Below are 18,262 nucleotides of genomic sequence, written 5' to 3'. Positions count from 1 at the left end.
GCCACCAGGTACGCCCTCGTGTCACCCAATCTCCCCTAAACAGCACACCTCACTGCTCAGACCTGCTCCCACCAAAGCTGCAATTATGTGAGTGCTGCCTAAAATGCCTTGGGCGCTTGCATCTCTATTCAATTCTCTCCTTTCTAATTACCACTGCCTCGGGACAGGTGAGGAGTCAGGGCTGATAAGATCTTTCATTTTTACCTGTAGCCAAAACACACATGCACACAAACACCTACAGATACACACTCAGAGGCACCCGAGGTGATTTTCCTTTCCAATTATAATCTTCCAAAAAATGTTGAGAATTTGCTTTTAGACAAAGTTGTGTTTAGAGTAGAAGGCTTGGCAGAGGTAGCTGGGTTAGGAGGTGACCGGGGTCGTCAAGGTTGGGTTCCAGAAGGGTAATTTGACATTATGATTGGTCAATTAATATAAAATGCAGACTTGGATCTTATCTGGTTACAAGTGTAATGGAATTTAAAAAACATTGTGCATGTCAAACAATTATTATAATCATGCAGAAACCTAGAGAAAGAGAATACATTTTAAAAACATGGGATTCTGACATCATCCCTACTCTGATGGGCATCTGACAAGTCATATTATTTATTACCAAAAAGTCTTTATCATGAGACCATTAAAAATGAAAAATGGCTCCAAATAAAGTACCAAAGATAAATGGCTTGACAAGTGCATTCCATGAGAGGTTATTCGAGCAGCGCTGAAAGACATGCAGAATATCTGGAACGCGCTGCTCAGCTCTGCGGGTCATCAGTCAGCCGTCGACCCCTTTTGGACTGATTGCAACCAAAGGTGACAACAAGCACTTAACAGCACGTAAACAGTGTCTACATGATGATGTATCGCCATGAGTAGTTTGAGAGTAAAAAGAATCATTTGTAGCCACGATTATCATTTATCACTGGCACCGTCAAAAGGGATCCGGCTGCACTTTCAAGTAGATACAGGTAGAGATCTTTAAGTCATGTACCCGAGAAAAAGAAAAAGACAACTTTTTTACTCTCTCGTGTTATTCAGTAATCTGATCTCTCTGTCCTGGGGCTCCAAAACAGGCAGGTAGAGAGCAGGTGACACCAGACTAACCTCGTTTCTCAGTGCTGACGCCGTTGAAAACCTAAATGAGAGATTTTAATCTTCGCTTTACGGACCATGTATTCTGAGCTATGCATAAGGAGAGAATGAGTGCTTCTCTCACACAATGGGGACATGCGTCGCTTATTGACAGGTTGCATTAATGTGAGGGGCAATCACCTGTGATTATTTCTCAACTGCCAACAGCCCACTCCGCCCCCCCCCCCACCCCCCCCCACCACCTCTCTACACCCACCTAATACCGCTGCGCACTTCCCTCGCACCTCCTCCCTCTGTGCTTCTTATCTTTTCATATTGTTCTCTGCTTCAATACCTTCGCCGCTGGCACAAGTCTCAACATCGCTGCTAAGCCGCAGATTAATGATTAGGGCATTACTCTGCTTGTCTCTCTTTTTCTCTCTGGTTACACCTCCCTTTCTCCTCCTCCTATCCCTCATTTATCCAAATGCTGTCCCTTCTATCCCCGTGCCAAACACCACTTAACCAACATGGCTCAGAGGAAGAAAAAAAAAGAAAGTAAAATATTCCCGCTCCCTGAGACACAAAGGTTGAGACACAAACTCACCGAAGGCGGCCACTTTGATGAGGATAGCATGGAGGTCAGATGATATCATCTCGGAAAGCAGGGACTCTTGGTCTCGGCGCCACAGGTAGGCCAGGGGCTGCAAACCTAGCCGCAAACATCTGGGGAACAGGTGAAGGGAGCAGGGAGAGCAGGAGGTTGTAGACAGAGACAGAGACAGAGATGCGAAGCGGTTATATATTGAATATTTGCAAGCTTCCGATCAACTTCAAAGACTACAGGGCCGGGCATCTTCTACTTTGATGGGAAGGCTGCCACCCTGAGAGACCATTAGGACACACTCCCATCTGCCACCACTGCCAGTGGCTTTAATCAAAGACAAAACAAAAACACCATCTTAAGCTGTCTGGAAACACATCATATAACAGCAGGTAACTGGGAGTCTGCACACAAATGTCTACTGCTCAAGAAAGGGTTAAGATGTGTAAGTTTAGGCATACATAGTTTGCGTATCGGGAAACAAAAGTTGACTGACAAGAGGATTTGCGAATAAGAGGAATCATTTGCAATATGTCAAGTTAGTGTAGGTCTATAACGAGACAACAAAGGGAGATGACAGAGGGCAAAGAAAAACAAAGAGAGGAAGAAGACAAGACCAAGAATAGAAAAAAGGCATGGCTATCTGTGTCGCAAGGAATTCATCTCCTTTGTTTACAAATGAGAAAGTTTCACACATGACGAGAACGTTTTTTTTTATATTAACAAAATTATAATAACAACCTTTTCTTACAAAACAGTTCCATAAAAACAGAGTGGCACCATACAAATCAAAGCTAGTCTAAATAAAATGGCATAAACAAAAGTAAGTGTGTGTTTAAACAATATCGGTGGCGGTGACTACAGAGGATGTACTCTTTTCCTTCAGTGGACCACAGAGTGTGCGTCATTCGAGTTCAGAGGCCCAAACTCAGCGGGTGTGTGCGTACTTCAGATAGAGAGTGTGAGCTGCATCGTGAGTGTGTGTTGGACTTACACATTTTCCACACGGACCCTCTGGTAATCGGAGAGAATGGCCCCCACAGACACTGCCTCGACACCCTCCTTTTCCTGTGGGGAGAAAAAGATGGAGGAAACTTAACCTCAAATATTTCTTTCCTTTTCCATTATACAGCATGTGCAACGTGCATTGTAACGGCAATATGATGTCACCGTCCCATGGGGCCAAATACTCCTTGCTCAACATACAATGGTTTACCAAAGTGTTATCTGAACAAAACCACGCAAACACATGTAAACAAATACACACACACACAGTGAAACAGACAAAGAAAGCAAATTCCCGACGGCTCTATCCTTTCATCGGACGGCGATTCTGTGGGGATGTTTACACTCTGGTCGTATCAAGGCCTTTATGGTCCAGACCAAATCCCCGGGACGGTTGTGTACATGACTCTGTGAGCGAACGTGTGTGTTTATGTGTGCATGTGGGTGTGTGACTGGAGGCCCCGGCACAGCTAAAGGCAGTTCCTGGACCTTATCCAGGTCTAGTGTGAGCAGGAGATGAGTGTGTCTGGCCGCAGCCTCCATCCTCTACACAGCCCAGCTGGAAGACTGCAGTGACAACTTGAAGTATCAGTGGAGCATTGTGTCTGTGAGTGGCATGTATCTTTAATATTGCTGAGGGCTAATCTAATTGCTTTTCATATCATATTCATATTTCAGAAAAGTGAGACAACTATGCACTCGAGAGATGCTGACACAGCCTTGAGATGCGTTCAATCTTCGCTCATGGAAACAGGCTTGATCGGCAGTGACACACACAAACAGACACACATGGGTGCAAGGAAGTGGTGCATGCTAGCACGCATACATACATAGGCGTGCATGCACAACCCCCTACACTACCTCCATGCCCCCTCCCCTATAGACACACACCTGCAGATTCATTAGAACATTACATGGGCTGTAATTAGAATGAGAGGCCAGGGTAGAAGCAGTGGAGGGATGCACTAGTCTCCAGTAAATTACCTTGTAGCCATTATCAATTTCCCTGGCTACTGGTCCTTAAGATAACCCCCCCCCCCCTTTCTCCCTGTGGTCCCTTCCTGCAATTTTTCTCTGCCTGATAAACATGCTGATTAAAGCGAACAGCGTGTAAACCTTTGATACTTTCCTAAATGAAATCCATGCCCTGCCTGGGGCCTGACGCGGCGCTGCAACACACACACACACAGATCCACAGATCCACGAAGGCGTGCCAGCTAATCAGATAAAGGATGTGCTCTGTATGTGTGGCTACGTGTGTGTGTGCGTGCGTGCGTGCGTGCGTGTGTGCGTGCGTGCGTGCGTGTGTGTGTGTGTGTGTGTGTGTTTAGGGTGCAACAGAGGATGTGAGGACTAAACACATTAAAAACACAGCCAGAATTTAACTTTTTGACCTTAAGTTAAACACCAAGAGATCTTAAGAACTTGGAACTCAGTACTCAAGTTGTAATATCTCTCTAACGTGTCCTACACCAGAATATTCATCACAGTCAATTCCACTGTCCAGTGACAGTAATTAAGTCAGACTGATAACATTTCAGCCCTGCACAGAGCGAAGGGGGCTGCAGGCAGTGTCATGTAATTCTAGGTAAGCCTCAGGGCCAGCACTCTATTCTAATACAATGATAACCTTTTCCCTAAATACAACTGTCACTTCCTAAAGAGGCATATTAGGAGGTAAAGAGCGGGATGAGGAGAGACGGAGAGAAATACAAAAAGAGATAGGAATGGAAGTGTTGAAGGAGTGTGCTACATCAACACCAATTTGGTGTGTTGGCTCAAACTTGGCAGGACCAGACTTGGCCTGACAGAACAACAGCATCAGAGCAAACAACATCCTCATCTTGAGTTTCAGTTTCCTTCTGTCTCCCCTTCTCTCAGGAGGCAGATTGTTGTAGATACCGGGGCCTCTGAGGCTCGGCTCAGACTCAATTAAATGGCTTCTCTTTTCACTAGCTCTCATTACATTACATCATGCAACCTTATAATACCCAGGCATACTGACTTCTAATGATAACACTAGACCCATTTCTCACACACACCCTTGTTTTTATGGAGACTCCAGCTAGTGGACCTTTTGGCAAAAATGTTTGGAAAATGATTATTTTTGGATGCAAATATGTTTCTCTCGCAATTATAGCCATCACAAGGAGACGCGCAGGAATGAGGGGGCAGCTAAGGCTCCTCTGGACGCCATTTTACAAATTCTAGACATACTTTCTCATCCTCTGTGGGAAAGGTAGGATAGATTATTGGGAAGGAGTGCTATATGCATGTATAAATCTGAGTTGATGGATAGTATGGGAATTGTTCATGTGTATTCATGACTCCATAAAAAATACAAACTTTGATTTTATGGCAGCTGAAATATTTATCAAAATGGTTTATAGTGGGAATACCTGACAAAGCGACAAGGTAGCCCATGAAACACAGTATAATAATAAATAATAATAAAAATCTTTATGAGACCTATCAGGCCAAACGATGTTTTGACTACATTAGAGGTTGGATCCGGGTAAGAAGCTAACATAATGATAAATCAACGCAGAGGTCATCAGGACTCTTTTGACCCGCAGGCCACTTTTCTTTCTTCATGACTGTTGGCACGAGATCCGGAGAAAGAGTTCCTCGCCTGCCCCGATTCCGTGTCACTTTTCTTTTCTCAATGTTTAATGACCCCAGCTCATTAAAGGAAACTTCACCTGATCCAGGACCTGGGGCCCTGCATTAACTCACGCCCAGAGCGGGACTAATTCTGGCGTAGCATTGTGCAACAGTGCAACCCTGTAGCAGCCCCATCAGAGGGGGACTAAACAAAGGCCTGGCCCGGCTTCCCCTGTCCTCTCCAGCAGGCAGAAAGCTATTAATGAGGATCTATGGCCCAGAGCAATGGAAGCCCTCAGTCCCCCCAGCCATGTCCATCAGGGTACTTAGCCCCATGCAGTCATTAACTTCTGTTACTAATTGTCAAATTCATTAAACTAATCCTTCCCCCACATCCGGATGTCTCCTGTGGAAATGGATGGAGAGGACTGAGTTATTAAGATGTCAGCAGTGGGGAAGATTAAGGCCAGCAGACATGCTCCACAAAGAAACGATACGGCCATTAAACTCTATATCAAGGTAGTGTGTGTGATATACTTTGTAATTATATATACATTTATCTTAGTAAGGGAGTAAAAGAGTGGTTCAAATGTATTCACAGTCACAGACATGCCTCCAGTCGAGAAATGTTTCTGCCCCAAAGATACATACGTGACGATCATAAAGCAAATAATTCAGCTTAAGAATGCAGCCATTTCTTCAGCTCTCAGCTTAAAAGGTACTTAGGCATGCCACACATTCAGTCTGGATAATATTCAACAGTCAAAACCATTAACAGCATCCAAGGCAATTAGAAAGCCATAAAATATTAAAAATGCAATATTCATATTCATATGGAATACATCAGAACCCTCATTAGCTCTCTCTCCCTCTGAATGGCTGTCACAATGAGGTCTTAATTATACACCCTAACAATACAAAGCTCCATTTTGCAAAATGGTGGGTTTCCAAAAAGCCTGCTTCAGCCTGTTCTGACAACCAGGAAGCCAGAGTTGGCAGATCTTGGCTATTACAGACACCAGGCCTCACATTTCCATAACAAAATAGTATTTTTATTGAGTCCAAAGTTGTTGACACGCACTTTCCATTATATTACTGCCTCCTGTAAGTAATAAGCTTGTGTGTGATGGCAGGGAGGCGGAGAGGAAGACAGAGTGGGGAAATTAATTAAAGTGCTTTGAATGACAGTTTGCTCAAGGGCACCGGTACCATCACAAGCTTTCGGCTGCCGCATTCGCACGTTCATATCGACACCACATCTAACCTAACAACATCCCTTCCCCCTTCTCTCCAACACTCCTTCTCCTCTTCATCCCTCTCTTCCAAGATCCATCAGGTAAGTGACTGGACGCGACATGGTTTTAATGTTCTCTCCATTAGATCAGCTCTGGGCCTGTTGTAATGTAATGGGATTGTTCTCCCTTGTCCCCCTACATGGTGGGAACATGAGAAGGGGGTTGCACCTTGTTGTAGCAGCTCAAGTAGATGTGGTACAGGGGATAGGGCCAGCTAGGGTCAAGCGATTGTGTTTAATGTAATGCAGACATAGTCCCGGGGCGTGTTTGGCTGTCCTGACAACTCAGACATGCCAAACTGACAGGAAGCTTAGCACGAGCTTAGTAGGAGGAGACACTAGTTATTTGTTTTGAATCAGCTTCTTCATTACAATTCTGTGCAGACAGTTACACTCCAAGGTGACTCCCAGAGTCGGTGAAGGAGGGACAGGATGTGGAAGAGAGGGGCATGAAAATGTAGCCACGTTTGGATCAATTATAATGTTCTATAAATTACAACTAATGCTGACAAGATGATATTCTGCTTATAAATACTGAGACTATGTACAAAGTCTGATCCATCAAAATAAAGCAACACATGGACATGCAAGCTTAGCAAATGTCTTTGTAAAACAAACATCAGCCAAAAGCTTGTTCTAAAAGGCTTACAGAGACATTCCCTTTGGTAAATTGGTGGGGCTGTCTGTTTGAAGCAGCTGTTGAAAGACGGGCTCTTCCTTTGTGTTCGTGGACGGGCTGGCGAAATGACTCACCACGTGTCAGTCTTCGACCATACAGAGTGGTGGAATAAGAAAAACAAACGGCTCACAAAGCCAGCTGCACATAAACCTAAATACCCCGACCGGTTCCTGAGATGATGCAGGTCACAGTTACAAGAACAGGAGAGAGGAAGCAGAACAGGGGAAAGTATTATCCTCTAGTGAGGCCATGGTGCAGGTGTGACCAGCCAACAGAGGATATGACATGAGACATTGTCTCATCAGCGTGATGATTGAGGGCCGCTTAGCAGGCCACAGAAATGTGACAGGCCAGTGTGCACTGATTTAGGTCCGGACAGGAATGAAATAGAAGCAGCAAATGTAATCCATGAACGTACCACTGCAGCTTTTTCACGGTTGAGTTTGTGTTTGTACAGTTTCCTAGGCTGAAGTTTACACACACATAATCTACACGCACACTCTTTAGTCTTGGATAGTGATTCATTTACAATGACAGAGCTGTTTTCAGTGATAGAGCCTGAGCATAAATATGCCAGGCCGCACAGCTGGAAAATGTAGAAATTCATCAGGGTTAAAAAGTAGAGAGATTAACGTTTCACGAGTTTCCTCTCTGATATATATGGTTACGTAAACAGAGGCCCAGCCAGTAGTCAAGCAGGGAGGGAGAGGGTCTTGGCCAAAGCAAGCACAAAGCCCTAGTTTCAGCAGGCCAAGGACAAGGAGGCTTTCCATATCTACACGCATGGAAAACTAAATGTTGGGAAGCAGCAGGGAGACATAAGGTTGTTTATCGATGTACTGTATGTCCATAAATACTTGAAATTAAAGCAAAGAAGTTTAGTTTTCACCGGTTATTAAAAGAAATTATCTTAAGTTGTTTTTTACATTCAAGAAAATGTGCCCACCTACCAATATTCAAGGTCTCCCCATTAAAAGGATACGTTTTAAAAAAAAAATAAGCATCATCAAATGGTTTTCTGCAGGGAATTAAAAAAAAGCCATAATAACAGCTCTGTCATTGCAGAACTCTCATTTGGCTGACGTAAAAGTTTTTGAGCGTCCAAGGAAAGAAAGCTACTTCCAGAGTGAGTAGGACCGAATCAAAGAAGGAGTCTCATGCCACAGAGAGGTAAACTATGTCAGTTGCTTTTCATGGTCCGTAACAACCACCTAGTCCGCAGTGTGTACGCACACACATGTATTGACGTCCATGTATATACACAGTCAAGAACTGGCCTACAAACACACACACACACACACACACACACACACACACACACACACACACACACACACACACACACACACACACACACACACACACACACACACACACACACACACACTTCAAAATGTAAATGTTTTTCTGGTGAGATCAGGTTCCAGGCTCTTGGCATCTCAGCTCTCCTGTCCTCTATCCTCCATAGCTCCAACAGACTTCATGAACCCCCCTTATACTCCCCCTTCCCTCCCAAGAGGGAGACTGGAGGAAAATATAGCAGCGATGCTGGTTTAACAAACTCTCCAGACTACAGACAGTGTTTTTCTACGGTCGGGTTATGACTTTAGCTGCGGGAGGTGATGGGGCCTGCCACAAATATTTCTTGAGGGGAATGGTTCACAAAACACAACATAAAAGCCCTCTTAATTTTCGAGTAGATGAATGGCAGGGAGTTGAAAGACTTAGCACTATTCCTCAGCTGTCTGCTCTGAGACAGGCAGTATTGGGCTTGACTTGCTGTTAGTACTGGTGAGTTTAAAGGTTTTATTACAAGTCCAACCTCTTCAGTGACTGCCTGGATTATCCTCACACTCTTACATGGGGCTTCAAAGATCAAACAACTGGCCAGAATCCAAATGGACGAATAATTTAAACATGTTCAAGTCATGTAATTCTAACTATATATTTTCAGATTTACTTGAAATTAAGAGTAAAAAACAAGTATTTCATCAAGTTTAAAAGTGAAGACGTAATAATAGATCTAAGATGATCAAAAGTGGAAGTTGTTTTGAAAGCTAGAACCAAAAGCATTTTGAAGAAAAAGTGACAAAACACAGAATGACAAAAAGAGAAAATAAATCAAATGTAGTCAGCCAGGCTTGGAAAATGATCAGAGCATTTCCTCTTCATTTTAAATATCAAACAACAATCAAACAAAAGAAAAATAATGATACAGTTCCATAATGGTGTATTTTGTTGGAAACTTAACATAAGTGCATAACAAAACATATTAGCCGATATCTCAAATGCAAATAACTGCAAGATACATCTACAATCCATCCAACATAAAGAAAAATCTGAAAATGTAAACATACACACACATTCTTCATTGGAACAATGTTCAACCAAGCAGTAGTAGTGGCTCATGCCCTTGGCAAGGCGAGATAAGGCTATCAGCTTCCATCATCGCTAAACAAGATTGAGCAAAGTACATTAAGCAGAAAAATACAAACAAATTACAAAGGCTTGAGGCAAGGCTTTTTATCTAATGTTTGTGGGGACTGTTAGCGTCAGTTGGAGGGAAATGGGCCTGGGTCTAATAGATCCTGCCCCACCACTTCCACACGGCCAGCGAACAATACACAGCGCCATTATCTCAGCGCTAATGCTATCCTTCCTCATGTGCAAAACAAGCTCCCAATCTCAACCTCTCTGCCACTGTGGCGACCAACATAAATACAAGCAGTCTCAGACCAAAGGAAAAGATAACAATGGCTATCGGACAGAGAGGCGGCTGTTTAAAAGAATCTAAGCTAGCCTGCTGAAATATATTCTTAAGTATGGCGCTCAAAGAAAACTTTCTACAAAGCCATAATCCATTGCTTTTAGACTGCTTGTAAGCTACTTCTAATAACACCATTTAGAGGTCTCTCTACTCCACCAACCAGCTATAACAAGCCTGCATTAGCTTTGTTATTGATCTGATCTCCTAAACCCCTTGCTGTGACCCCAGAGGTCATGATTTATGTATTAAGCAGCTTTTTAAAGAAATCCATTTTCCTGTTGAGCCCCCAATGTATGTCTTATACTGCACCATGCCGGTAATCAGAGAAGGGCTTCTTGTTTGATTTTGACCGCCCCCCCCCTTTCCTCCATAGTTTGCACCCCTCCTCAACAACTTGTCTCACAACACCTCAGGTCCCTGATCAATACCACAGAGCTCCTGGTTCAACTGGAGATTCCTCCGCCTGCCTGCCTGCCTGCCCTCCTCCTCCTCCTCCTCCTCCTTTCTTTTTCCTCTCCCTCGTTTCCTCGCAGCAGGATACACCTCCATCAGGGCACTCGCAATAACGCAGTGCCAGGCTTCTGAAGGGTCCGGATGAAAGTGCGACGACAATACAATGGAGTCAAAGATTCCTGAAGAAGGAAGAAAGACGGAGCGAGGGAGAGGGAAGAATAAAAAGAGTGTTTGGACTTTTGGACAAACTGCCTCTGCGATCTCAGAGGGCCCCACTCTTGTCTGCTGATGTCGATAATGGAGCAGCAGCAGAGGCTGAGGATGGGGGGAGTGTGTGTGTGTGTGTATGTAATAAAGGTCAGGAGAATCAGGGGATGGGGGGAAGAGTGTGTGCGAGTTTAACAGAAGGATTATCTCACTAAAAACAAGGTGTTTTAACACACCAACGAAAGGGAGCGTTTCATCTACAAAGGCCAAAGGTCCCAGTGCGATTTCTTTTTAAAAAGGAGGGGAGGGACGTTAGGTGTTAACTGACCTGCAATATCAGTTATCCAAAAAATAAAAGAAGCAGTGTTTCTGAAAAGTCGCACCCATTACAGGAAAATACATTTGATTTGAAAGTAACATTTCCGTCGTTCTCAAAGCTGGGTCTGAGTACGACAGAGATGTCATCGTGGTGCTAATTAGAGCTGGCGGAAAAGTACGTGTGCGTAGATATCATCTATTGTTCCTCATCACTCTAATGAGCTCAAATGTCTTTGTCTTCATTCATCAGCTCAAAAGTTGCTGAGTCACTATCTTTTTATATACTATCTATTAGTACATCAAGTGATTAAAACTGTAGTAACATCTTCCTAAATCTCACTCACATCCATGTCCTACAGGCTGTGCTGCTTTCAAGTAAAAACTTATTTGTGTAAAATATGCTATATGCTGAAAACCAATCTTTAAAATATATTGCAAACACATAATAAATTCAAAGCTGCTTTCTACATGTGTGCAACATCTAGTAGGTTGCAGTTGGCACAAAGCAATAGAGCACTTATTTCATGCGTGTTGAAAGAGGGCATACTGGCTCAAAAAAGAGAGGCAGAGGTGTGTAAGGAGAACAGAGATAGACCTGTTATCATGTAACAGAGGCCCGATTTGACCTGACCTTGAGCATACGAGCGTGCACGTGTGGACGTACACACACATGCAGGGTCACGGGGCATAAAGAGCCACTGTGTCAGGTCACAGAGCACAGAGGGAAGGATAAAGGACTTGAGGGATGTGATATGACTAATATGAGGGGTTTTGCAGGCCTTCGGGGGGACTGGCGTTACAGCCAGGGGTGACTGACACTGCTGATCTGTATCACACATCAGAGCAGATCACAGCAGAGGAGAGCAGCCCGAGCACACACATGAAGTATGGACACACAACCTACGGAATCCAATTTCTAAATCCGCACAAATAAGGACACTTTGAGTTGAAAAAATGTAAATAAACTACAAATGTTATACTTACACAGTTATCGCTTCACATAATGTTCATATCCTACCTTCCCTTTGAAGCGTAGCAAAGGACACAAGGACATAAACTACTCGATAAAAAAAGAAGCCATAGATGTGCAAAAATGAAAAATCCCCCCTGCCGCTGACAAAACTGTTATTTCTCCCCCTCAAAGAGCGGGTTCAAAGATCAGCACCTAGCAGGATGGGATGGGGTACGCTGTGGCTTGCATGTCTATCAGGTTACACACTTCAAAGACACACTGCCATACACAGCCAGCGATGAGAGCAAAGGGGCCAAGGATAGGGCCGCATTGTCACTCTGCCATTATCACTACTGCCAGGGGATGGTCGGCTCATTTTTTCTATTATAATTGGACTTTTTTTCCTCCATCAACAATGGTTTTGAAGAATATGATCGCTTCCTTTGAGTCCTTTGAAAGGCTCCAAACATTCTGCGAGAGACCAAAGTGTAGAGTGTCTCGGGTTTGTCAGCTCCTGGGAATGATCCATAGATGGCACTGTTGGCTCATGCTACGGGTCTGTTGCCAGCACTGCAAAGGAGGAGGAGGGAAGAATATCCACTTAAAACTCATCAACTCCGGATCTGAGAAAAAACAAATTCTTTCATCTATGCTCAAGTGTCATTTGCCAAATATAATCTTGTAACTTCTAATTAATTCATACTGCTAGAAAGAATCTTTCAAAATATCACACTTTCCAAACAGAGCACATTTTTTTCATGCTAAAACTGTTCTTTCCAGTACGGGTGATTTAACAGCTCATTATCAAAAGAAGTGTTTTTCTCTCTTTCTCCCCCAGCTATCATTTTCCTCACTAATCAACAACACCACAACCTTTAGAGTGAAAACAATTATTACCTAGTGAAACGGGTATATTTTTTTAACTGAATTTGACCATAATCCTCAACTTTTTAAGAGGATTTTTCAGATGCTCTGACAGAATTGTTTAAGAGTTTATACCCTTCTCAACGGTACTTAACCTAAAGATTAGTAATAATTATAAAAGAAAAACTTCAGGGAGGTTTCTTGAAATTTGAGATAAGAACGTTTGTAATCGTATGGTTGACATCACTCAGTGAGAACGAGAGGAAGCCTGTTGTTTATGGTGCAGGTCTGTTGATGATGGTGAGAGGGGCAAACTGCGAGTTGGCTGGAGGTCTGGTAGCCCGCGAGGCCCCCCTGGGAGTCCAACTGCCCTGATCTATGGCTCCTCTGACTGCTGAGGTCAGACCAGAGAAGCCCTGGAAATGGGAAATTAGCAGCCCTTTGCAATTAGAGCCCTGACCACAGGCAGAGCTGGTGTGTTGCATCACTTACTAGAGAGAAGTCCACTTTTTGACTGTGAAATAAAAAACTGACATCGTAACGTCACAAGGAACCACACAAACAAGAGCTTTCTCGTGTAGCCGCATGTGTAAAGCCTGCGATTTAAACAGAAGACGACAAAGGAAGTCAGGCAGAGGGCGCGAAATGCCCTGAGGCAGGCTGACTGGCCCTCGCCACCCAGGCACTGTGCGGACATGCCGGGGCCTGGAGCAGCCCTCAGCTCTGGATGAACATGTCTCCACCTACACTAGGAACCAAGCACCCCCCGACCCCCCTCACTAATTTACACCATGTCAAGCCAACTCCCATCTCAACAACAAACTCCTATCCACCATCCCATAAGAAGCTCTTTCTTCTGAATTGTGATGCTGCAAGCTACTAAAAGAGGTTGTGGGGTGGGGGTGCAGAGAGGGAAACGTGTTACACAGGATCAATCCCACAGCCTGTTTGCGCTGACAGCAGGGAGAGCTGTTGAAGTGTGTGTCCAGGTAGCTTCCTCATGGCTGCAGGCGGTCAGGTAGCAGGCAGTGCCAGCGGTGTGTCAAACACACACGCAGTTGCCTCCAACCTGTCAGTCAGCCCCCCCGCACCACATCCGACCACCGAGGTCTCATACATAATTTGGCATCAAATGAATATTTTCTCAACGTCCTGGCAAAAGTGGTATTTGATGAAATATTAATTTGGTGATTAATTTTTTGCATCTGATCTTCTGTCAAGTGAGATAAAAAAAAGAATGGAATTGTTCCTGTGAAGCCAGTTGTTGAAGGGCACCTCTCTCCAACTTCCCACATAAAACTTTGATTAACTGATACAACAGGCACTCTTTTTTTCCCAGAGTAAGATGAAATGAAAAAACGTGCTCCACTATGAAAGTGGAATCAAGACATACTAAAGAAGACAGGCTAAAAGCACTAACATAGCTTTTTAATCTACTGAGCAGCTTGCTTGCACTTTGCTATAGGTGCTAAGGACCGTTAGGGTGCAGCAGGCCAGATGGAACTAGACAAGCAGCATCTCTTTGAGACAGTGCTGATGGGCTACAAAGTGACTCTGAATCCACAGAAAATGACTTGTAAAACATCTCAACAGTGTGACATATGTCATGAACCTTAGCCGAGATGAAAAGTTTAGTAGTGCTCTGAGAGCTTGTTCACTAAAAAGCAGTCAAGCATATGTCAGTGGTGGCAGAGAGTCAAAACGATGACTATTGTATATGTTCAATGGAGCATTGCCATGGTGAGTTCACATCATTATGGTGCGTTAAAATACTTTTTTAAACAAGATACACTCTTTTTTTAATTGTATGTGTGACACCTCTAATGCCATGTGTGAAAATAAAACTACATTTAATGAATCATCCTAACATTTAAATGACGATGTTTATTTGATTTATGTAGCTTTTTTTTTACTAAGTAAATCTGAATATCTTTAATTAAAACTCTTTGATTTTTTTTTAATAGCCTCCATGTAATGTGCCCTAATAATTCTTAACTAATACATCAGTATAACTAAACTGGACAAGTGGAAGACACTTATTTTTTCCATTATATATGAATATTGTGGTAAAAATGCAGCTTTTTATTGAAAAGTCTAATTTATTTCCAACAGCTTTAATGTCGTGTTACCAAATGATTCCAAATCAATGCAGCATTTAAGCACAACAAACAAGTAGGACACACCTATTTTTATTAAATTTTTCTATTTGATATGATTTTTTTTGTTAGAAATATACCCTTTTTTTTTTTTTATTAAAACTCAAATTCCTTAGCAAAAGCTTCCATCGGTTGTTTCTGTGTTCATGGGAAATAACAAGTGGTAGGCTATTCAAGTATTAAGACTTTGGCCAAAGATCCTGGTTTGATTGACAGGCTGTATCCACTTTGTGAGAATACATATTTTGTTTTTCTTTAATATTAAGGACAGAAAGGCCTACCTTCACAAGCTTGAGCAGCTCATATAGGTCCTCCACCTCATCCCCCTCAGTCACGCTGTAGTTTCTGCTGATGTCCAGGCTCGAGCCCTGGATGGTCCGTCTGTACAGGGGCAGGTCCATGGCTTCAGAGTACAGATCTATGGCCTGGTGGCCCACTGTCTGGTACATGTAGCTGTCCAACTCATCTGTGGCATAAAGGAAAACATTTTAATAACAGGGCTTAACAATAACTTTTAAAAGTAGTTTAAGGCTGGCAACCAGGCATCAATTTTTGGATGCTGAAACTGAAAGAACAAGAAATGCAATTTACTAAAAATGTAACACCGGCAAAATCGGAAAATTTTTCTGTTTATTATTTGAAATCATCATCAAATAGAAGCCATGTTTGCTTAAAAATATATAATTTAACAAATAATTGCTTATCGGTCAATATTTGTTTTAATACCTAATGTATTTTGTTTCCATCCCTTACATAGCAAATTCCAATGCCTTTGCTATAAAGCCATCGGTCTGTGGTCTCTAGGTGGAAAACAAAACATTGTGGAAATACTTTAACTGTAACTGCAGCTAATGCTCTAATAAACAGAGCAAGCATACGATAATGCACTACTGTCATGTATGTCACTTTAAAAAGGGTGAGTGTCTGTGTACAAGCACTTTGTAATGTATTTATAAGGAATTATTTTACAAATTATCTTAGATGTCGCTCATATGTCTTGTTTTAACTCTGGAATGCTGAATCTCCCATCTGCAGCACACTGCAACAATTCCTGTGGGATTAACAGTAGGATTTACATAAAGTCCTGCAGTACTTTTGAAGTTTCTTGGGTCACAGAAATGCAGATGGTTGGCCCATATAGCCCAGCTGCCCCCTGTAGATCACGCAAACCCCAGTAGCGCATCCTCCTCACCTGTGTTAGCAGGACGGAGGTTGGCAAGAGCTACGATCCGGTGCCCAGCAGCAACACACTGCATCATGTTGTAGCAGCTGTCTTTGCCCCCACTGCAACACAGCAGGAGAAACAGACACAGAGGAAAACCTGTATTAGAATCATTACGACAGAAGTAAACACATCCTTTACTCAAGAAGAAGTACAGACACTTGTGTTTAAAAATACTCTGGAAAAAGTAGAAGTACTGACTTAACGTCTTTACTCGAGTAAAAGTAAAGAAGTATAGGCTTCGAAATGTACTTAAGTAAAAAGTACCCATAACTACCAGCTGTTTTAAAGAGTAAGTGACCTTACTTTATATTAATAGAACAATCATGTCATTGTTAGCTAATGAATGTTTTGATGCTGAACAATGGCAAAATGACAACGTTTTCATTGGTCCCTCTTCTTTAGAGAAGACCAGGAAATCGTGTTAAAATAATAATGATCATGCCACTTAACACAGATTACAACTAAAGTAACGAACCTGAACATGTAAGAAGTACAGGTATTTGTGTTAAAAATGTAAGAAGTAAAAGTAAAAAGTCGTCAGAAAAATAAGTACAGTAAATGTACTTAAGTACAGTACGAAGTGTTTGTACTCCACTACTTCCCACCTCTGCATTATGATGAAGACCATGTGTTGATCTGGAAATGTGATGCACAGCAAGAATATTCAGTGATGAAGAAGCTGTTTGAGGCTTCACTTACTAACTCAGAATGCTCCATTCTAAAAAGTATTTACCATACACTAACTGTGATGTGTGATGCTCTGGTACTCATTTTTAAACATATAAAATAATAATAATGCATTCCATTTTTTATTAGAGCGCTTTTACAGGTGCTCAAAGCGCTTTACAATTACATATTATACATATTACTATTACTATATATTTAATATATGTATATATATATATATATATATTATTACCATTACATATTACTATTACATATAATCGATAACAGTTTTAATTTCAACAAGAGCATGATATATCCTTACTTTAAACAAAGTCAGAGGCGAAATACAACCCCTAACACCAGATAGGAATAAAGATCCAGCGTTTGTTGACAGCAATCCATCTGAGATTTAGCTCCTACCATGCTAGCAAAAACATCATTTTGAGAGAATTCCGGCGAAAAAACGTTATTACCTTATTAACGCGACCACTTTCATCTTCTTATTTTTTGCTCAAAAGACTGCTGACATCAAAAATATTGGCTGTTATAGTACACAACGTGATAACTGTGCTTAGCAACCGGTGCATGTACACAACACATGTGAAAGCTAGACTTCCGGGTTGCTAAAGGACCCATGTATATAGCAAGTTGCCCTTAAATATGCCTGATAGAAAATCGGTCTTTGGCATTTTCTCTCTTTCTATGACATTTAGATCTATTTGTTGTTTAACAAGCAGGGCCATAATTAAGTACAGTATTTTCAGGTTGTTAAAAAGAAAAAAAAGTAAGTATAATATTGTTTATTTTTTTATTAAAATGTCAATTATGTTCACATTACCATGACTATGCTATGATTAAGGACATAAACCAGCAATTCAAAAAACATAAAACTATTACTAAAATGAGTAATAATAATACATCAAATTTATTATTAAAAATAATAATAAGTACATCATTATTTTATACAACATACAGCATAACACACCAGCTAACAAAAGAAAATACGAGGGCAGGTTTAACTTAACTTTTTCAGATCCGGCAAACTACAGATGTAACTTTAGAAACATAATCAAAGTGCATATTCACAGTAACTCTAAAACTGAATTCTTTTGCCACGTGTGTCTCAAGAGAGGACCAAAAGTCCATGCACTGGTATTCAAACACAGTTGCGCTTTTCCTCTGAGGGAGCCCTATTTTGCTCTGAGTCAAGCCTTTGATGCTCTTTTTGCTCTCTGTTGGTGTGCCAGAGCTGAATAATTGCAGTGCTTTTGTCTGCTTCCCTCACCTTCTACCCCTAAGCAGGCTAAAGGCAACAGATTCTGTTTGAGTGAACAAAATTGAGAGAGACGTCTCTTCATCCCATTGCTTTTAACCGGGTTCCCTTTTTGTTTTTG

At 42.1% G+C, this 18,262-nt stretch overlaps 1 protein-coding gene across 3 annotated transcripts in view; it reads right to left on the bottom strand.

The window, feature by feature from the left end:
- dph6 (diphthamine biosynthesis 6) overlaps positions 1-17,472 on the bottom strand; it is a 56,100-nt gene extending 38,628 nt beyond the window's left edge. For 2 of the 3 annotated variants that reach the window (XM_010767561.1, XM_010767563.1), the window contains exons 1-5: positions 17,342-17,472; positions 16,170-16,261; positions 15,259-15,443; positions 2,673-2,746; positions 1,682-1,800 (exon numbers count right to left, since the gene is read on the bottom strand). In XM_010767561.1, the coding sequence (XP_010765863.1) occupies positions 1,682-1,800; positions 2,673-2,746; positions 15,259-15,443; positions 16,170-16,261; positions 17,342-17,364 (493 nt within the window). In that variant the 5' untranslated portion in view covers positions 17,365-17,472. The other variant, XM_010767562.1, reaches the window with a different exon arrangement.
- Positions 17,473-18,262: the final 790 nt, after the last annotated feature.

This window comes from Notothenia coriiceps, unplaced genomic scaffold, assembly GCF_000735185.1.
Source record: "Notothenia coriiceps isolate Sejong01 unplaced genomic scaffold, NC01 NC01_scaffold00004485, whole genome shotgun sequence".
NCBI classification, from domain to species: domain Eukaryota; kingdom Metazoa; phylum Chordata; class Actinopteri; order Perciformes; family Nototheniidae; genus Notothenia; species Notothenia coriiceps.
The sequence above is the reverse complement of the archived record's forward strand: the minus strand, read 5'-3'. Positions and strand labels throughout refer to the sequence as shown.